At 53.6% G+C, this 21,361-nt stretch overlaps 1 protein-coding gene across 1 annotated transcript in view; it reads right to left on the reverse strand.

Annotated features, from left to right (window-relative positions):
• LOC128798726 (collagen alpha-1(I) chain-like) overlaps window positions 1-21,361 on the reverse strand; it is an 85,089-nt gene that overhangs the window by 44,194 nt on the left and 19,534 nt on the right. The window contains exons 2-5 of the mRNA XM_053962504.1: window positions 3,329-3,476; window positions 2,587-2,745; window positions 1,925-2,120; window positions 1,125-1,262 (exon numbers count right to left, since the gene is read on the reverse strand). Coding sequence (XP_053818479.1) covers window positions 1,125-1,262; window positions 1,925-2,120; window positions 2,587-2,745; window positions 3,329-3,476 — 641 coding nt within the window. The remainder of the gene's footprint in view (window positions 1-1,124; window positions 1,263-1,924; window positions 2,121-2,586; window positions 2,746-3,328; window positions 3,477-21,361) is intronic.

Here is a 21,361-nt window from a genome sequence, read left to right on the forward strand (position 1 = left end):
ATGGAAGAGCTCCAGGCCTCCAGAGCTTGGGACAATGGAGGTTTCATTTTGGGGTGACCAGGGGCTGCCCTGGCCACTCGGGGTTACACTGGCCACTCCTGTCTCCCCCAGAGCAGGAGGGAAGCAGCTTGGTGTTACACTCAGCCTGCTCCACACTCCAGCACAGCCAGCTCCTCAATCCCTCGTCAGCAGGGCTTCCCCACAAATCCTCCCCTTCAAACAACCAACACAAACCACAGCAGCCCATGCTGGGAGTGCAGCAGCCACTGCAGAGCTGTCCCAGGTGCCACCACGCCCTGTCCCCTGCCTGGACGTGCTGGCTCCAGCGTCCCAAAGGAATCCCTGGGCAGGGGGCAGACGGGGCAGGTGCCCCATGGCACACCCAGCTCCTCCCCAGCCCACAGACACGGCTCACACACCACGGGGAGGCTCGTGCCAGGTGCTGACATCCAGCACTTGTCTCTCTCCAGCTTTTTCCAGGCTCCTCTGAAGCACTTCCTGTGAAGGTACCTGGCCTAAGATGTGAGGAATTTCCCTGGGCCAACTCCAGCTCCTGAGGAAAGCCTGGGTGCTTCATGTTTTGGGGGATTTATGAAGTGGTCTGGGCTTTTGGACACAGATACGGTTGTTGAAAAATTGTTGAACGCCGCAACGAAAGCAAAGTCCCCCAAATTTCCATTTTCCAGCAATGCTGGCAGAACTGAGGGACAGCTTCTGGAAGGATGAAGTACCAAAGGGTGCAATGCTGCTGGGAGTGGGCAGGAATTCCAGAGTGGTGTCCAATTCCCAAGGACAGCTTTCATCTCCTCTCAGAAGCACAGCTCCAGCTGCAGCATTACTCAAAGCTTTCCCATGCCACACACAGGAGCACATCCAGTCATAGCCACCCCCAGGCTTTCCCTGGATCCCAAACTCTCCCTTTAACTCACTCTCCTTGGCACCAAACCCATCTGTGACTCGAAGGGATGGAAAAGAACCACCCCACCTCCTCAGAGCCCATCCCAAACTGGAGATCCCAGCAATTCCAGGCAACGCCCTGGGTTGGGCCTTTCCTTGGAATCGTGTGACACCGAGGAAAACTTGGCCCAGCAGTCCCTAAATTTGTCAGCTGCCCCCAGCCACACCTGTGGCCAGGCTGTTGGGAGCTCCCACGGGGCCCTGTTGAGGCTGAAGGAGCCCGGGCAGGTCGAGTTGTAGCTGTGGCACTGCTCAGCAGCAGCTGCTGGGTCCCCCATCACGAAGGTCAGCTGTTGGACAGCGCCCTGGAAGAGACAGAAAGCAGAGTTTATGCTCCTGCTTCTTCCAGAGGAGAGGGAAAGGTCTGGAAGGGCCTGCAGGGGAGGTCATCTCCAGCTTCTCATAGCCAGGGATTTCTTTACAGCATGGTTTGGGCAATGAAAGTTCCCCCTCCAGCTTCAGGAGTTCCAAGCAGAATGCCATGGGCAGCGACACCTCCCACTGCCCCAGGCTGCTCCAGCCTGGCCTTGGGCACTGCCAGGGATCCAGGGGCAGCCCCAGCTGCTCTGGGCACCCTGTGCCAGGGCCTGCCCACCCTCACAGGGAACAATTCCTGCCCAATATCCCATGTAACCCAGTCCTTTGGAAGTTTGAAGCCATTGGACACACTTCCCCAGCCAGATCTTTCCATGCTGACTGCACAGAGACTTCTCTGCATGGTCCAAGTCATGCCCAACACCAGAGGACGAGTGGAAACCAAGCCCAGAGGTGACCTGACTGCTGCCCCTTGTGCTGCCCTGACCCAAACCCAAGCCCTCTGCACAATTCCAAGCCTTTGCTAAGTTTATCCTGCCCAAGCATGAAAGTAAATGCTGATTTGGGAAGAGAAGGCGATGGAAAAGGATTCCATCAGAGGGAACTTGCAGCCTCACTCACGCAGGTAGAGCAGACCCTGCCCAGCTCTCACCTTAAAGGGGATCTCGAAGGACTCGATGAGGCCTCCGATGATGATCAGCCCCTCAGTGTTCACTCCCATCCCAAAATAGTTGGACCAGCTCACTCTGTCCACCAGCCGACAGTCCACGTGCAACTCCAGCCTCTCCAGGGAGATGCTGAGAGCCACTTGGTGCCAGTGCCCATCGCCCAGGAAGGACACTGGGAACCTGAGGGAAGGGGAGGAGGCACAAGAGGAAACTTCATCCCACACCTGATCCAGGAGCAGGCTTCACCCCTCAGCAGCTCCCAGGGTCCCTCACGTGTCCATCCTCGGTGCAGACACGAGGAACAATCCCAGAATTGTTACAACACCATCGCTTGTTTTCCATGGATTTGGGGATGTCTGCAACCGCTTGAGGCATCTGAGAAATGACTGGGGTTTGGGTCTTGACTTATCCCCAGGGATCTGAACCTTTTTGTTCCTTGCTTCGTTTCCCAGAGCTGCAACATTTTGGCAGAGTGGAGTTTGGCAGTGACAACCTGTGCCAGGTCTGAGGGACATCACCTTCCTTCAGCTGAGGTGAGCTCAGCGCTGCCCAAAGCCCACCAGAGGGGGAAAGCCCGACCCTTGGCCTTGGGAGGAGAAAAGGAAGGAAGGAAAGGCAGGAAAACAGTGCCTGGGCTGGGACTCACTCATAGTGTCTCCTCCTCGTGGTGACAAAGACCAGGGCGTAGGGGCTAATCCTGATCTGGAAGAGCATGTGGCTGCGGTGGCTGAGGATGGTCACCAGGCTGGTGTCCTCCTTCAGGGAGTACCTGAGCTTCAGCAGCACGCTCAGCTCATCTGCAAACCTGGTGGAAAGAGGGGACATGTGCCATTGTGCAGCTGCTGCTGTGTCACCATCAGCTGAGCTCTTAGGATAGAAAAATTCGAGTCACAGCACAAATGAACCGAGTGAGAAGGAAAAAAAAAAAAGGAAAAAAGAGCCAACAATCATTCCAGTTGAGAGGTTTGAAGAGAAGCAGCCAGGCCTAAATTAGCACTGCCCACACAACCTCAGCACGGGGTGATGGGGCCATGCCAAGGTGTCCTTCCTGCACCCAACCAAGAACGATCAAAGAACCCCAGAATGATTTGGGTTGGAGGAAACCTTCAAGCTCATCTCATCCCACCCCCTGCCACAGGCAGGGACACCTTTCCCTGTCCCAGGCTGCTCCAAGCCCTGTCCAGCCTGGCCTTGGACACTCTGGGGACAGACAAACTGTTCCAAAATGTAAGAAATGAAGGAAGCCCTGAGCTCAGAGCACAGAGTGGCTGAGTTATCTCCCTGTCATCATGGAATGAGCTCTCCAAGGACCTCCTCAAACCAACAGCCAGGCCTTAGATGATTTTCGAGCCCCAGCAGCCCATTCCCACCCCCTGAAGGGAGGTTACCTGTCCCCAAAGGCCTCCCTGGTGGGGATGTTGAGGGTCGCGTACTGCCCGATCTCCAGGATCCTGCACTTGCTGTGGTCATAGCCAAAGGAAACGTTGCTGAGGTCCTGGGCATGGAGAGTGATTTTGTCCAGCAGGTTCACCTTATCTGCGTTGGGGGAGAAGAGAGAGATGCTCAGTAGGCTGAGAAACCTCCACTACAGGGCTCTGCTCTCTTTATTCTCCAGCGAGAGAAAAACAGACAAATTGGACAACAGACAAAACCTGCAGGAAGAAGAGTGTCAGTTTGGGAAAATTAAAATCCAGTGCACAAATTCAGCAGACTCAGATCACAAAAACCATTCAGAAAACTTCACAAACAGCCAGGTGAGATTTTTGAACCACAATATGAGTTTCGAGGCCACTGTCCCAAAGGTAGGAAGGGCCATTCCTTCCCCAGCTGCACCTTCCCAACCACAGAGTTGGGATGCTCAGGGCTGTAGAGCAGAGCCTGGGACACAAATGCCCCAAACCACAATCCTGGAGCAGCTGGGTACAGGAATCCCACTCATCCTTTCCCAAACTTCTTTGTTGATGCTGTAAATAAAGAATTGGACCAAGGAGTGGGAAGAAGTCGCTGTGTCCCTCAGCATGTCCACACCCCCCCAAAGCAGGGTTCAGCCCTACCACAGGGTCAGGAATTCCTGTGGGAATTCCCAGGAAGGAAAGGATCCACTCTCAGAATGTGCTGTGAACTTTTGGGATGGTTTGAACAGGGGAGAGCCTCTGCCCTGGGCTGTTTGGCATCACCATGAGAAGCTTTTCACTCCCTTGGTGAACAGACCTTCTCTTCCCAAGTTCATCTTTAACTAAAGAATCTTTGAGCTACAGGAATACATGAGGAAAATGTGTTTTAAACCTCAAGGTTTCTTCTTCCTCTCCATTAACAAAGATTTGCAGACCTCAGACATCCAAAACCAGATCCCTCCAGTGTGGCAGCAACGCTGCCACCAGCAAGGAGTGGGGACAAGGGACTGGTCAACACCCCTGGTCCAGCCCTGCAGGATCACTCCAGACCCCACAGTCCCTTTCCTGGGAGGGTCTGGACAATCCCACTCGATGATTTGTCAGTGGGAATTGTGCCAGCACCATCTGCATGAGCATCTGCCATGGCTTGGGAAGCATCCAGCCCCTTCACTCCCTGGAATTCCCGCTGTGGATGAGGTGTGAGATTGATTTGAGGGCAGACAAACAGCCCCGGGCATGCTGCGACCTGCCAGGAGATATCCACACGCCAGAGAGGCAAAATAACAAATCAGTCAAGGAGAAAGCAGCTTTGATCTGCTTCAGACGCTCGTGGGTCACTCCTGACATCACCTCCTTGGAAGATTTTGCATGGGAAAGAGCTCTGTGATGGGAAAGAGGGGAAGGAATGGAGGAGATGAGGCTTTTTGTGGGGATTTGTGACTTCACCTGGGATTTCCCCAGCTCCCCACATGGGCACAGCATCCACTGGCTTCCAGGCAACCTCTAAAGCTCTGCAAAATGAAGGTGCAGCAGCTTTGGCAGCAGGAACACCAAAAAACTGGGACCAAACCCGGGGGTGCAGGGTTGAGCCCATGGAAGCCCTGACCAACCAAAAAGCCCCAGAGGCAGAGCCAGCAGAGTTTACCAGCACAACGTGGGAATTAATCCAAAACCAAAGAGCTCACAGAGAGGAAACTAACAGGAATGTTTGTCCCTCTCAGTCCCAAGCATTTTTGGGAGTGATTCCCTCACTGCTGGCATCAATGGATGTGCCAGGACCTCCAAAATTTCATCTGCAGGGGCTGCAGCCCCCACCTGGGTCGAGCTTTGCTGAAGATCACAGGCACTGAGAGCTCAGTGGATCCTGTCAGGGATGTGATTCCCACATCTGCTGCAGCTGGAACTGATGCCTTGTGAGGGCTGCCCTGGGACAGAGACTGGGCAGAGCTAAAGAATAAAGCAGGGATTTATTCAAAGGCCTCCATGGATCCACCTTGGGCAGCACCAGAGCCCAGCCAGGGCTGCACCCAAGAGGAACCAAAATGGTCCCAAAATGCACGAGCGCTCCCGGGGGCTCTCACTGGGATCAGCTCTGCTCCATTTGCACCTTGCAGTTCATTGTCCCATTCCAGCTTTAGCCCAGGCACTCCCATCCTGCTTGTTTTTCTCTCTCCAGCCCACGCTGTTTGTGCTCCTGGGCCTGAGCTTTGGATCATTTGTCCTTGGTGCCCAGCTGGAGCAGGAATTGTTTTGTGTCCCTGCTCTGTGCACAGAGCTCACCATCCCCTCATGTGAAGCCCAGACCCACAGACTAAAGCAGCTCAGAATGTGAAAAATAGAAAAGCTCAAACCTGAGGCATCACTGCCAGCCCTGGAATGAACACACAGGGAATATTCCCTGGGCAGGGCACAGCTCCCTGCTTAGTCTCTGATGGCCGGGAACAGAGGGGCAGTGGTTTTAAACTAAAAGATCAATTTAGATTTGAGGTAAGAAGTTTTTTTTACAGTGAGGCTGGTTAAACACTGGCACAGGGTGTCTAGAGCAGCTGTGGCTGCCCCTGGATCCCTGGCAGTGCCTAAAGCTGGGTTGGATGGGGCTTGGAGCAGCCTGGGACAGTGGGAGGTGTCCCTGCCTTGGCAGGGGTAGAATGGGATGGTTTTTAAGGTCCCTTCAAACCCAAACTGTAACAGGATTCCAGGAGTAGGTTCCTGCACTCTCTGCAGCTCATTGCCCCACAGTTCTGGCGCAGGAGCTGCTGCACAGTGAGGTTGCTCAGGACACTGATTCAGGGCTCAGCCAGCCTCAACTCCAAAGCCTCTCCTTGCTGCTTCTCCCCAGGGTTAACCAAGGGCCACCTCTCCCTCCTGGCACAGCTGTGTTTTTGGTTCCTACAGGAACGTCACGGATTTGCTGGACATTTCCAGGACATTTCCAAGCAGGGCAATTGTCTCCCCTTGCCTTGAGCTCTGGGAGCACACAGGCTGCTTCCCAAGGACACGGATTTCCTGGGAAGCGATTCCCAGCTGCAGGGGCTGTCACCAGCCCAGAGAGCAGGGTCACACCTTCCTGGGAGCACACTAATCCCAGGCAGGGGCTGCTGAGTACAATTGCTGCAGCAGTCAGAGGCAGGAACAGCCCAGGCTGTACGTCTGCTACAGGAATTCTCCGTTTCCTTTACAAAAATCCCACTTTCTCTGGGGTTTTCAGCATTTCCAGGGCTAAGTTGCTTTATCTCCACAGCCAGGCTCCCCTTCTCCTTCCAGAGGCCATCAGGGAGCAGCTCTGCTCACAAACACTCTTTCTACCCCTGCTGAGCATCCTGCACCCCCAGCACCCCAAAACAGAGCTCACAGCCCAGCTGTGCTCACCTTGGGCTCTCCTTGTCCTTCCCACTGCCCACAGAGCACATCCAGCACCCCAACCCAACCCCTCTGCTATTCAACCTCGGCCCTAACACCTCCAGAATGGCTATTCCTGCACTGGGAAGGAGATTCCTGGAGTGCAGCTGCAGCTGCCAAATCCAACTTGCTCCTAAAAGCAGCTCAGGAATCTTCCCAGGCATGCCAGTGCCAGGGAGACTGGCACAGGGGCAGTCAGGGAGGGAAGCTGGGAGGGAGCAGCTCCCAGGAGCTGCTGCGAGGAGCTGGGGCAGGCAGGGCCTTGTTAACAGGCACAGATTCCAAGGAGGAACAGCCCAGGCAGTGCCAGCCCCTGGGGAGATGCTCCACAGGCAGCCCCAGGCAATCAGGGATCAGGTGCAGATCCCTCCTGGAGCACAGTCAGTGCTAAAGGGAAGCACAAGGCAGCAGCTGGTGTGGAAACCAGGCTGCAGTGAGGGGTGAAGCCCATCCAAGGGCAGAGATGGGACAGAGAGCAAAAGGACAAGGAGAGAGATTCCATCCAGGGAAGGTCCATGGCTCATCCAGAAGGCAAAGATCCCCCCCAGGGCTCAAGATAGGGCTGAGGGCAGAGGGCTGAGCTTAAATGGGGCTGCTGGGATGAGCTGGGGGTCCCAGGTGAGGCAGGTTGGGGTCATTAAGGCCCATTAGTGCTCTCAGGAATCAGATGGGTTTCAATAGTGACTCTCCACCATCCCATCCCATCCCATCCCATCCCATCCCATCCCATCCCATCCCAAGGTGCTCCCTGAGGGGCACCCCCAGCTGCAGACACAGCAAAGTGACCACCCATATTCTCCTTTGGCTTGCTCCAATGTGTGAAACTTCCACTGAGCTTTACGTTCTCTCCAAAAGAGGGAAATGAGGGAAAATTGTATTAAACAGCCAAAAACTGGGGCCTTGGAGAGCTCCTAGCAGGGTCTGTCAGGCTGAGTCATTTCCCCTGGATGTGGCACTGGCTGGAACCTGAAATAACAGGGCTGGCCAAGCCCTGGGGACAGCCTGGCTGGGGAATGGAGCCTATGACCTAATGGGCCTTTCCTCCCTCTAACTCCTGAGTGCCTGATGGAAATGTCCTGCCAGGACCCTGCTTAGCATCACTCCAAACTCTGCATCAGAGAGGCTGGGACATCACAGCTCCAGAATTTAATCAGGAAGGTTCCCTGCATTAGGTGATGGAAAACCAGGGCTCCATGCAGGGGCCTCACACCAGTGACACCAGCACCAAGCATCCAAACCAGCACAGCCCTCCCGGCACACCAGGGCTCCTCCACCTCCCCCTGACATCCCACAGCCGTGGGAAGATGTTGGAGGTTGTGCCTGACTTTCTCTGGAGCAAGGGCAGCAAAAATGGCAATTTTGGAATTGCCTGGTGGCTCTGCATGTTGGCCGGACAAGCTCAAGGACACCTTGATGTGAAGTTTTTCGTAGGCAGCTCTTCCTGCTTCTCCATCCATCGCAGAGTTTCTCGTGCCAATGCCCACGGCAGCCACCCCAGTCTCTGGCAGTGCCACATCCATTCCCTACTGTTCCCATTTCCCTCCCCATCCAACCATCCCTTTCTGAGGATGCCTCCAGAAGGCACCTGAGGTGAGCTTTGAGCTGCAGCACTCACAGCTCCCAGGGCTGGTTATGCAACAGGATTTCAACCTCCTCCTCCTCCCTGCTCCGGAGAGCAGGGATAATTTGGGTTTGACCCCGTGGCTGCAAGTCCAGAGGGGCCAGAGCCAAAGCAGGAAGAAAAGGAACAAGGGCATTTCCCACCGAGGACGCTGGACCCATTATGGAAGAGTGAATGCAGCCACCCACCCACAGAGAGGACAGCAAATTCCAGGGGAGAGAAACCTTCTGGGAAGAAAGAGCTCGGCTGCACGCATTGTCTGGACAGGAAAAACGGGAGCACAGGTTCTCCTGGAGCTCATTACCCGGAGCTGCAGCTGTGCTGCCGCTCCTTTGTGCCCGCCCAGCACGGGGGGCTCTGCGGGCCGGGCATGGGGCTCCTAGGGACAAAGCCTGGCAGGAGGAAGGGCTGCTGGAAGGAGGGATGACCCCGAGTAAGGATAAGCTGGGAAAAGTAGGGCAAGTGGCAGGAAAGGAAGAGAGCTTTGGGAGCAGGGAAGAGTTTCAGAGCTGCTAAAGCCACAGTGGGCACAGGAGTGTGGAAGGGGCAGCTCAGCCTTCAGCTTTATCCTGCTCAGGGCAAATCCCAGCTCTCCAAGCCATGAGCCAGAATAAAAATCTCATCCCGTTAACCGAGGGGGAGAGGTCTGGGAGGTGTTTGCTGCCCTTGTGGGGCTGTGGGAAGGGTTTGGGACATGGAGCAAATGGATATCCTGGAAGCTGAGCAAGGAGACCCCTCTGAAGGAGGGAAGCCCACAAGGACCAACCTGCCGGGTTTGGTGACCTCACTTGATTTGGGGTTTTTTTAAATAGCAAATTAAAAAAGAAGCCATTTTCAACCTTTCCAAGAAGTGCTGAGAGATCACAGAATCATGACAAAGTTCGGGTTGGAAGGGACCTTTAAAGGTCACCCCATCCAACCCCCCAGACCTCCCAGAGCTCCTCACCCATCTCCTTCCTAACAACCCCACCCAGAGCTCTGGTCCCTGGGGAGGTGCTCTGGTGTCACCCCAGCCTTGCCCAGCCCTCACCCCCCAGGCCACACTCTCACCTTGGTGCATCTTCCATCCCCTGTTCTCATTTGCCCTCCAGATCCTCCTTGCCCTGCTCTGTGGATTCTCCTCCTGCCCCTCCTGGAGCACTGACAGCTCCTGGGCTGAGCTCAAACCCTCACTTATCTCAAGTCAAACACCATGGAAATGATGTTTTATCCACATTCAGGGCTTAAAAGCTGTAGCTGGAGGGGCATCTTTGCATGGTTTTCATTTAAATTCCCACACAACTGCTCCTCAACCTGTTCAAGCTGGCCTCGCAGCAATTAAATTAATTTCTGAATCACAGGGAGTCAGCATTGGAATTGGTGCACAATGCCTATCCAGCAGATTCTGTGGGATTCCTTTAAAAAAAAATAAAAACATCCCAATAAAATTTGTGTGACACTGAGTGGGGACAAGTGCTATAAACATTGGCCCTCGCTCGTAAATAAACTTCTCTTTATTGCTCCATTGTCAAAGTAATTAGCAGCAAATTCTCCAGTGTCTCCCACTCCAGGGACTTGTTTCCAGCTTTCCAAGAGCTCCCTCTCTGTGGTTTTATAAAACCAAACCCCATGTTTTATAGGCTTGGAAGACAAATGGAAATAAACACCAAAGCCGTGAAGGGATGACCCAAAAAGCTGCTCTGGGTGGGTTGGACACCCCAGGCTGGGAAGAAGACCCAGCCAGGGTTTGCAGCCCTGATTTTCACCAAACTCTCACTCCGATCACTGAATCCCAGAAGCAATTAGGTTGGAAAAGACTTCCAGGATCATCGAGTCTGAGCTGTGCCCAGTCCCTCACCTTGTCCCCAGCCCAGAGCTCTGAGTGCCACCTCCAGCCCTTCCTGGGACACCTCCAGGGATGGGCACTCCAAACCTCCCTGGGCAGCCCCTTCTGATGTTCAGCAATGTTTTCCATGGAGAAATCCCTGCTGATGTCCAACCTGAGCCTCCCCTGGCCCAGCCTGAGGCTGTTTGCTCTCATCCTGGAGAGAACATGGATGTTGATGTGCAAACACCCCAAAAACTCCTGGGAATTGTCTGGATTTGAAAGATTCCAAGGTCAGGACCACCAGGAGGTGCTTCCAGCCCCCAGCCCTGGCTCCAACAGCAGGAGAGGAGAGAAGAAGAGCAGGAACAGAGCGAATCTTCCCTGCTGGTTCCTCCCAGCTCTCTGCAGGCCGAGGATTTGCTGACCCAAGGCAAAGTTTGCATTGTCAGGAACTGGACATCAAGTCCCTCCTGTCCTGGGAAGCTCTGGAGGATATTCCTGAAAGAAATCCCTGGGCACACAGAGCTTCCCTTCTCCTCCTCTTGAGCTTTCCTGATGTTTTGTGGAGCCCCAAACTCCTCCTAAGGCAGGCTGGGGTGTGTTTGTACAGCCTGAGCCCCGTGTTGAGGCCAAAGAGGAGGAGCAGCGAGGCTGAGCCAAGGTGTGCCTGTTCTCAGGTGACAGATGGCTCCTGGCACAGGTGCCACCCTCCCTGGCTGCCTTTCAGCACTGATTCATGCCTGCTGTGCACATCTCCAGGGATGGCAGGCTTACCTGCAGCTCCCCAGCCTCCCCTGACACGCCCTGCCAAAGGAACCCACTGGGCACCAGGAGCAGGAGCAGGAGCAGGAGGGTTTTGGGGTGCAGCCCATCTGCATTTGCTGACATGAGAGGAATGCCCAGGACGGGCTCCCTGGATGTATTTATTTGGATTTTCTCAGGCTGTAATCTCTCCCAGACGTGTGTCTGCAGCAGCAGATAACACCAAGGCCAGCATTTCCCTGCTCACTCAGGACACTTTTAATGTTGTTGCAATAATAGCCCAGACTGAGCCGCTGCCAGGCTTTAAAATAACTTCTCTGACACAATGGCAGGTTAAGCTGGAGAAACATTCACGAAGATCAGCTTGGAATGGAGAAGAAGGGGACCGGGGTATCCCAAAAGTCAGTATTTCCCATCAAATTGTAGCTTCATTCCAGAACCCTGACATTGCATTTCCTGCTGGAAGAAATCTTTCTGCCTCACTCACCTCTACCTTTTGTAATTCCTGGCGTTGGTTTTGCTGATCCTGCTGGTTTTTGGTGAACAAAGGGGAGCTGGGAGTTAAATCAAACCCTTCCAGCTGCTTTCCTTTCCACAGCTGATGGGCAGAGGGGCTACAGCTCCTTGTCCTGATCCTCAGCACGGGGCTCAGGCTGTACAAACACACCCCAGCCTGCCTTAGGAGGAGTTTGGGGCTCCACAAAACATCAGGAAAGCTCAAGAGGAGGAGAAGGGAAGCTCTGTGTGCCCAGGGATTTCTTTCAGGAATATCCTCCAGAGCTTCCCAGGACAGGAGGGACTTGATGTCCAGTTCCTGACAATGCAAACTTTGCCTTGGGTCAGCAAATCCTCGGCCTGCAGAGAGCTGGGAGGAACCAGCAGGGAAGATTCGCTCTGTTCCTTGCTCTTCTTCTCTCCTCTCCTGCTGTTGGAGCCAGGGCTGGGGGCTGGAAGCACCTCCTGGTGGTCCTGACTTTGAATCTTTCAAATCCAGACAATTCCCAGGAGTTTTGGGGGTGTTTGTGCACACCAACAGAACCAAAGGATCCCAACCCTGTGGCAAAGCAGCAGCAGGGAAGCAGTGGAAGTTCCTTTGTGCTCAAACACTGGAGATGGGGTGGGTTGGACACACACACTGGCAAGAGCAGCTTCACTCCAGGGCTGGTCACAGCTGGAGGGACCAGCTGGAGGAAATGTGGTGTAAAAGAAGCCTCAGGTACACCCCAGGGAGAAATGACACGTGGACACAATGGAATTTGTGAAATATCCAAAGGGATGTGCCTCCCAGCCCGCCCTGCTCCAGCAGCTCTGCCCATGGGGAGGCTCACCCTCTCACCCTGGTGATGCAGTGTCTCTGCCAGGTTTCCATCCCTGCAGCATCCTGGGTGAAGGGGCTGTGCCCAGAGGGGATTTCTCACACCCAGCAGAGCAATCAATGCTGCAGCTTTTAACTCCAGCAACCCCAAAATCCAGGCCTTGCATTGACCAAATTGGGTCTGTTTGTGCCCCTGACTTCAAGGGGGACCCCGAGGGGCTGGAGCATGTCCAGGGCAGGGAACGGAGCTGGGAAGGGGCTGGAGCACCAGGAGAGGCTGAGGGAGCTGGGAAGGGGCTCAGCCTGGAGAAAAGGAGGCTCAGGGGGGACCTTGTGGCTCTGCACAGCTCCTGACAGGAGGGGACAGCCGGGGGGGTCGGGCTGTGCTCCAGGGAACAGGGACAGGGGAGGCTCAGGGTGGGCATCAGCAGGGATTTCTTCACTGAAAGGATGGGCAGGGATTGGGAGGGGCTGCCCAGGGAAGTTTGGAGTGCCCATCCCTGGAGGTGTCCAAGGAAGAGCTGGAGGTGGCACTCAGAGCTCTGGGCTGGGGACAAGATGAGGATTGGGCACAGCTTGGACTCGGTGATCGTGGAAGCCTTTTCCAACCTAAATGATTCTGTGATTCTAAACTGGCTGCTATTTTATTCATGGCAGCCACAAAAGCAGAGTGTGTTTTCCCTCACCTGCCTGGTTCCCTACTCCAGCAGATCTGGCTCAGATCTGCTGAGCCAGAGAGGCTCAGAGCAGCCTCCAGATGAGCCAGAGATGTCCCGATTACATCCCTGCCATCCAGCCTGGCCATCCCAGCCCTCTCTCTCAGTGGATTCATGACAAACACGTTTTATCAACCTCCCTGCAGTGGCCCAGGAGACAAATTGCCCGGGGGCAGGCGAGGGAGTCAGACAGCTCCATTTTCCAGTCTTGATAAGAGCCAGTGACTTCAGCCAGGCAGAAACCAGAGAATGCCCTGGGAAGGTCTGGCTCAGCTCCTCTGGCTGAGAGAACACTGAATTATCACATCCCAGCAGGAGAGGACGGGCAGAAATCCCACCTGGAATTTCCTGTGCCCTTGGCCTCGTGCCCCCAGCCCCATCACACACCCTGCACCCAGCACAGAGCTGCCAAATTCCCACTCAGGTCGGCTGGGACTCAGACAAACTCACAGGTTTGGGGGAGATTAGAGGTCAGAGAAGTGAACTGAGGGGATTTAACAACAAACCCTGCGGTGAGCAGGACCCCAGAGTCGGTGATGGGAGATCCAGAAACCCCTTGGGGGCTTTCACATTTAAGCTTGGCTCTCCTGCCAGCCTGCAGAGCAAACCTGGAAAACATCACTGTGGGGTGACCCGTGGACCCAAAAGCGGAGGGCAAACGTGACAAAGCTGGGTGCACCCAGCAGTGCACTGAGTGCACTGAGCTGGCACTGGGGAAATGTGGGAATCCAGGGCATCCCTGTGGCTGCCCTGGAAGGTCTGGGACCCTGGCAAGGGGACAGGAGCCCCCCTGTACAGAGCCCTGAGAGACCCTGCCTCTGATCTCTGTCCATGGAACAGAGTTCTCAGTCTCACAGGATGAATTACAAGCTCTGAGTGTTTGATATCAGTATAATTAGTGTGGCACGGGTGCAAAAGTAGAATTTTAGGATTCTGGATAAGGGGTTCAAAGGGGGCAAGATGGAGGAAATTGGGCCTTGTCCTTTTTCTTCTTCTTCATGCCCTCCATGTCTCACTGTGCTGTTGGCATTTTTCTGTTGGTTTGGGCTGGGGACACACTGTTCAACATGGGTGATGGATATTGGCACGTTATTGTAAATATAGCACACGTAGTTTCCAGGATATAATGTTTGTAACATCCCACTGAGGGGCAGAGCCCCGCACGCTGCCCTGCCAGACAGACCTGCTGCAGGTCAGAGAGAAAATATTGTAGATAAGAAAGAAAAAACAACCTTGAAAACCAGCACAGACAAATTAAAACTCCTTCTTGGCAGCGGGGCTGAAAGACAGAGACTTTACAATCTCGGGAGCATTTAAATATCACAGATCCCGACAGGGAAAGAGCTTGAGGCCAAAAGCCAGGGGGCATGCCCGGGACAGGCTCCTGTGCTGTGCCAGCAGGCACAGAGCTAGTGCCCAGCCATGCCCAGCCATGCACAGAGCCAGTGCCACGCCTGGGCTCCCGGGCACGGTCTGCTGCCTGCCCAGCAGTGATGGGAGCTCAGGGGAGCTTGTGGGACACTCCAGGTCCCAAGGGCTGGCAGGGAAAGGCAGCTCCTGTGCAATCCTCTCAGGAGTGTGGGGTTTGTTCCAGGACTGTCCCCACTGCACCTCTGTCCCAGCCCATCCCGACTCAGGGACACTCTTCCTTCAGCCAGGACAACTGTCCCTTCAAAGGGCAGCCACAGGTCACTGCAGGGTTGATTTTAACTAAAATGCAGCCACTCCATGCTGCAATCTCCACTTTGGGGACAATGACATTCCCTGAGGAGGACCAAGGCCCTGCTGAGGGACAGGGGACAGACAGACCCTGCTCATGGAGCCCATGGGGGAGCTGGACCTGCCTGAGCTGAGCTTTGCACCTACAGGCGCCTCCCCAGCTCCTGGCACTCCGGTGTGACCAATTCTCACCCCAAATTAGCAGCAGTGAACTTCATTAAGGGAGAGTTTTGACTGCAGGACAGCAAAGCCCCCAGAGCCTCACAGGGACCCACTTCTGCTTCCTTGGCTCCAGGAGCTGCTGTTCCAAGGGCCTGCTGTTAAAATTCTGCACCTGGGTCAGTGTCTGCAGGTTGCATTGGGCTCCTGGGCATCATTTTCCCTGGGGGATGTGCAGGAACACCTCCTGCAGGAGTGAGAGGAGGAGGCACCAGAACCTCATCCCAGCTGTCCTGGGTTGTGTGTGTGCTCTATCCCCATCTATCAGAGCTGGGGCAGTTCTCCTCTGTGCATTGCCACTTTTCTTTATCTCTCCCACAGCCAATCCTCCCTCCAGGAGATCTCTGCTGTTCATGGCCACTGAGTGTCCCTGCATGGCTGAGAAAATTCCAGCATCCCATGGGGAGAGGCTCTGCCCAGGGCAGGAGCCAAGCATTCCTACCTGGATCCAATCTGACCTTGGAACAGCACAGCAGCCTTTGCCCACTGCATTCCCAGAGGAGCAGCTTTCTTCTCCACTGCATTCCCAGAGGAGCAGCTTTCTTCTCCACTGCATTCCCAGAGGAGCAGCTTTCTGCCCCACTGCATTCCCAGAGGAGCAGCTTTCTGCCCCACTGCATTCCCAGAGGAGCAGCTTTCTGCCCCACTGCATTCCCAGAGGAGCAGCTTTCTGCCCCACTGCATTCCCAGAGGAGCAGCTTTCTGCCCCACTGCATTCCCAGAGGGAGCCCAGGCCCATCTCCAGCAGCCCTGGAGCTCCAGAGGAAAACTCCAGCCTTGTCCAGGATCCTGCTCCAGCAGAAGCACAGCTGGCACTGCAGGAGGGCTGAGCCCCATGGAATGGCACTGCTGCCACACCCTGACCCACAGCCTGCCAGGGCCTGCTCTCACTCTGGCAATGGTTTGGTTTCTTCTTTTTTTTTTTTTTTTTTTTTTACTATTGCATTTGTATTTTTAGTTTTCCATGTAAATAACTGTTATTCCTATTCCCATATCTTTCCCTGAGAGCCTCTCTATTTCAAAATGATAACAATTCAGAGGGAGGGGGTTTACATTTTCCATTTCAGGGGAGGCTCCTGCCTTCCTTAGCAGACACCTGTCCTTTCAAACCAAGACACCTGGGGCAGAGCAGGGCAGCAGCACCAGCCCTGGATTTCCCCTCCTGCTCCCTTCAACACAGCTCCCAAGAATAAAAAAAAAAAAAATTAAAAATGAGTGTTTCCCAGCCTAACAAGCTGCCATTTCACAGCCAAACAGAGCTCAGATTTTCACCCCAGGCAAAACATGTGCACATTTGTGATTCACTCCAGCCGGCGGCTGCCAGGTTTCTGTACAAACGATTGAATTGTTGCGGTTTCAACCTTGACTCAACTCCCAAATGCTCCTCCAAGCTCCTCTGACAGAGCTCATCACCTCCCACCTCTCCCCCACTACTGGTATTTTTACGCCCAAATTATCTTTGGGTGCCTGGGAGCCTCCAGATTCCCTGAAGAGCTGCTCCAAGGCAGGAGCTGCTGCTTCCCCGGGTGTGGGAGTCACTGAGAGCCCCAACCAAAAGATTTCCTCCTGTAAACTCCTTTCACCAGCTCAGGTCGAGCCCACAATGCTGGAACCACAGCTCAGGAGCCTCTGGGCAAATAAACACAAACCAGGATTTTATTCATGTGCACAGAAGCTGCCAAACCCCAAAAACGGTGCTGGAGGCTCCACTGTGCCAGGCCCCAGGAGGGGCTGAACCCTCTGGAGCTCCCTGGGCCAGATTCTGGGCTGGGGAGGCTCCACACAAGTGGAAACGTGGGTGAGGATGAGCATGGATGGGGCTGAAGAAGCTTCCAGCAACTTCCAGTGTGGATGAGATCCCCAGAGGACACGCTCAGCAGGAGGGCACGGGCCAACCTTTATGCAAAAGCCCCTTGCTGGATGTGGATTCCTCCAGCCCTTTTTCCTCTCCACGGCTCAAAATCCTCGTGTTCCCCCTGAAAAACTTCCTATCCACGTCCTGGCTCGTGCCCATTCCTGTTTTCTGCTTCAAAGGCTGCCTCAGAGCATCCCACCAGCAGCAATGATTTCCCAGCTCAAACCAATCTTCCTTTCTCTCTATTTCTTCACTAACCTAAAGAATTTCCCTGAGGTTTTTTTATACAGTAGAACGCAGAGGAAAATCTATTTTTTTTCCCCCTCATACCAGCAGTTTTTGAGGCTGGATTATTTATCAGAAGTGAAGCTGAGAAGGGCCCAGGTCAGACATGCTCCCCCATCCCGCTGCCTCTGCAGGGAATTGGGTGGATTTGGGGAGAGCCCCAGACAGAGCTGACAAGTCTTGTTTGAACAGCAGAGATGTCTCTGCCTTGCAAAAAAAAAAAAAAAAAAAAAATATATATATATATATATATAAATAAAATCTGCTCTTCATTCCTCCCCTGCCTTTGAGCAGGGGAAAACATTTGTTAGTGATTCATCACTTCCCTGAGCAGCCCAGACTGAGGAAAGGATGGATTTGGGATGTGGGGGAGCTCTCAGGGTTAAAGGGAATTGCTGGAGAGAAATGGTGTGTCAAATAGAAAACTCTTCCAATATTTGAGTAGAAAAAAAAAAGAAAAAAAGGAAAATCAGTCAGTTTGAGTCAGCCCAGAAATGAAAGCTTTCACCTCTGTGGATGAGCTGCCTCTTTCTTGTTTTCTTTTATTCAGTGCAAGTTCACTTTAATTAACTGAAACTCTTTGAAAGTGAAAATTCAGTATTATTTTTAACCCCTGGAGATGACAGGACATTTCCTCCCTCCCCCAGTAAACCACTTTTTGGATTTTTAATTTTTTTTTTCTTTTCACAAACCCCAGGAAACCCAACAGTTTTAATGAGCTGGAGTTTCATTCCTTCTTCCTGATTGGAAATTTTCCACCTGATCAGACCCAGTTTCACCAGTCCTGCTACCAAGTCCACTGAGCTCCAGACTCCCGAGCCCCCCCTCCCTGAATTCCCTGTTCCTTTACCTGGAAGCAGCCAGCCTGAGGAACGTCCCCAAGCAGAGAATTCCTCTATATTCTTCTATTTTCTCTAATTCCTCTATATTCTTCTATTCCACATCTTCTGTTCCAGTGCCTCAGAATCCTCTGGATTCTCTCATGTCTGACAATGCAGCCAATATTTTGCTGCATCTCCATTCCACCTCATTTTCAAGCCACCTCCAGAACAAAAACCTTCAGAGCAGGGAAGAGGACCCCTGGAATTCCCACCTTTATGGACACACATGGGTTGGAAAACACCAGGACATCACCTATAACCCACCCTGGAATGCTTAAAAAGAAGGAAAAAACCTAAATCCATGAACTAGACATCCTGACTGGAAAAGTAGGATTTCCTAAACGAAAACAATACTTCACATTGTCTCCCCACAGTGCCAGGAATTATTTTTAAGCCATATCCTGTATCCAGTGTCACGGTGGGAGAAATCCTCCTCCTGGTGGAAGGTTTCAAGGTTTCTCTTTCCAAGACAATAAAACATTCCCAGCTGGTGAAAAGCAATCCCTGGGCTTTGCCTCTCGGTGCCAGGAAGGAAGAGAGCCATGCCATGTGCAGCTCAGGGGGTTTTCCATGGATCCTGGATGTCCCAAAGGGCCTGGGCTTAGTCCCTGCCCAGCCTTGGATGCCACCCTGGGCACCCCTGGCAGCACTGGCCAAATGCTCCTGGAGCTCTGGCAGCCTCGGGGCCGTGCCCATTCCCTGGGGAGCCTGGGCAGTGCCAGCACCCTCTGGGGGAAGAACCTTTCCTGCTCTCCAGCCTGAGCTGCCCTGGCTCAGCCCCAGCCGTTCCCTGGCTCCTGTCCCTGTCCCAGAGCAGAGATGGGAGCTGCCCCTCGGGAGGAGCTGCAGCCCCCGGGGAGCTCTGCCCTCAGCCTGCTCCAGCTGAACAATCCCAGTGCCCTCAGCTGCTCCTCACGGGCCCTCCAGACCCTTCCCTTGTGGCCTCCTCTGAACACTCAATGTCAGTTTTTATGTTGTGGTGCCCAAAACTGCCCCAGCTGTTCCCTGGCTCCTGTCCCTGGCCAGGAGGGAGAAGGTGCTGGATCAGGGCTGGGCAGGGCAATCTGCTGGGACCATCAGCACTGGCACAGCCTGGAGGAGCTGCAGTGGAGGTGACACCTGCAGGGCCCCCCAGCATCCCTGTGGGACCAGCAAACCCCTGCCCCAGTGTCAGTGTGCAGCATCCACAGCTTGGAAAGGCACCCCCTATTCCCTAACCTTGGCCTCCACCATTCTTCCCCCCAGGAACGTGCCAGGGAAGCCCAGATGTCCCCAGGACAGGTGTGAGGTGCAGGCACAAACACCAGAGCAGGTGACAACAGTGACTTTGCAGCGAGCGTGGCCCCAGGGAAGGAGAGGGTGGAAGAACTGAGATCCCACTGGATATAAATCTCCAAAATTCCCCTGCACATCTCACTTGGGAGCTCTTGGACGTGGACAAGCCCCTGCTGCTGGACAACTCTGCTCCTCGGGGCTCTCCCAAAAATATCCCTAAAAACCAACCACTCTACAAAGCTCCCTGGAGTGCTGCAGACACCACGGGATGGCTGCTCCTGCTCCACACCTGCATTTCCTGAGGGCACAAAGCCTCACTTTCCTGTCCAACTCCAGCAATTCCTGCAGGATTTATTGAGCCAGCAGCGAGCAGGGCTCCTCCAAAGCCACCGGGCTGGGTTTGTTTTGCAGTCATCAGATTAAATGTCCTGGAGATTGCTGCAGCAGCTCTCCTGCTGGGCTGGAGCAGTGTTCCAGCCTTTCCAGCACACGCCAGTGCTCTGGGAGCAGCAGGACCACGTGAAGGAATGGCTCTGATGCTTTTTTTCCTGGTTTGGAAGTGAAGCAAATGAAGAAAAGTAATGTAAAAAGTGGAGTTGGCTTGAACTGCTGTGCCATTCCCATCAAACCTGCAGTAAAAGAAAGACTCCAAGGGATCAGCTCAGCCCTAAATACTGAATTGTTTTAATTCACTGTAAAATCTGACAGAACAAGGTTAAATTACACAAAGCCCTGGGGCTGTTCCCTCTCTGCCACAGCCAGAGGCCAGGACACTGCTGCAGGATGTGGGCAGGCTCAAACACCTCTTCTCCCTGAAATATTTAATTCCTGCATTTCAAGAGCCTGCCCAGCCCTCCAGAGTCCAACCATCCCCCCAGCTCTGCCAAGGCCACCAAGTGCCACGTCCCCAAGTGCCACATCCACACAGCTTCCAAATCCCTCCAGGGGTGGGACTCCACCACTGCCCTGGGCAGCCTGGGCTTGAAAACCCTTCCCAAGAAGGAATTTTTCCTCATTTCCAATCTGAACCTGCCTTGCTGCAACCTGAGGCTGTTTCCTCTTGTCCTAGAAAGGGCAAGGAGCAGTTTCTTTTGTAGGGAAATGTTGTAACAAGGTAGAAAAATCATAAAGAAAGGTGTAATAAAATCAAGCCTGCTCTCCTAAAATCAGTGGCTGGCCTTGTCACTGTGCAAGTTCCCATGTGAAAGCAATCCTGGTGTGAGCAGTTCATTAGCATAACAATCTAGTCCTGGGTAAAAAACATCTTACACCTGGATAAACTGGTTTTATACTGTTAGATAGAAAAATGAAAACTCTCTCTCACAAACAACTGTCCCTGCACGTACACACCAGGGGTTTGAGTGACAAATTAATACAACAAGAATAACAACTCATTAATGAGCAATAAGTAATGGGCAAGAAAGCTCCTGACCAATGGGAGTCACACATGAGGTCTGTAAATCTGGATAAAAAGGAGTTATGTGACTAAGGAAGGGTTTTTTCCACCATGAAGAAAATGGAGTCTGGGTGATTTATTCCCATAGGAAAAACCACAGGGAAGGAAATGGGATTTCCAGACCCGGGCAAGGACCAGGGAGCCCCTTGTGATGGTGTTTGCAACAAAAGTTCTGGAATGGCTGCCCGGGGAGGTGGTGGAATCACCATCCCTGGGTGTGTTTAAAACAAGCCTGGATGTGGCACTGGGTGCCAGGGTTTAGCTGAGGGGTTGGGGCTGGGTTGGACTCGATGATCTTGAAGGTCTCTTCCAGCCCAGGGATTCTGTGATTCTGTGAAACTGTGGATCACAATGAGGACAAACCCCAGCTGGGCTGTGGGGGATCCTGAGGAGCTGCACGGGAGGTTTTGCTCTGCCCCACTGCAGAAGGAGCTCCGAAGATGAGGAATTCAGGGCATGGTTTTAAACACATCAGCCAGCAGTCATCTCCTGGTTCCTGCCCCCTGCTCAGAGCCAGCAGGGTGGGATGTCTGGGAGATGACAGCAGTTGATGTGAAGGCTTCAGAAAAATCCACCCACTCTCCCCCAGGCTCAACCCACTCCTAGGTGTGAGCTGAGAAAAATCCGCTCATTTATCCAAGCAGAGAAACATCCATCTCCAAGCTGGGGTGATTCCTGGCCCTTGCTTCCTGGCACTCAGCTCTCCAGCATGGGCAG

The sequence above is a fragment of the Vidua chalybeata genome, chromosome 21 (genome assembly GCF_026979565.1).
Source record: "Vidua chalybeata isolate OUT-0048 chromosome 21, bVidCha1 merged haplotype, whole genome shotgun sequence".
Taxonomy (NCBI): domain Eukaryota; kingdom Metazoa; phylum Chordata; class Aves; order Passeriformes; family Viduidae; genus Vidua; species Vidua chalybeata.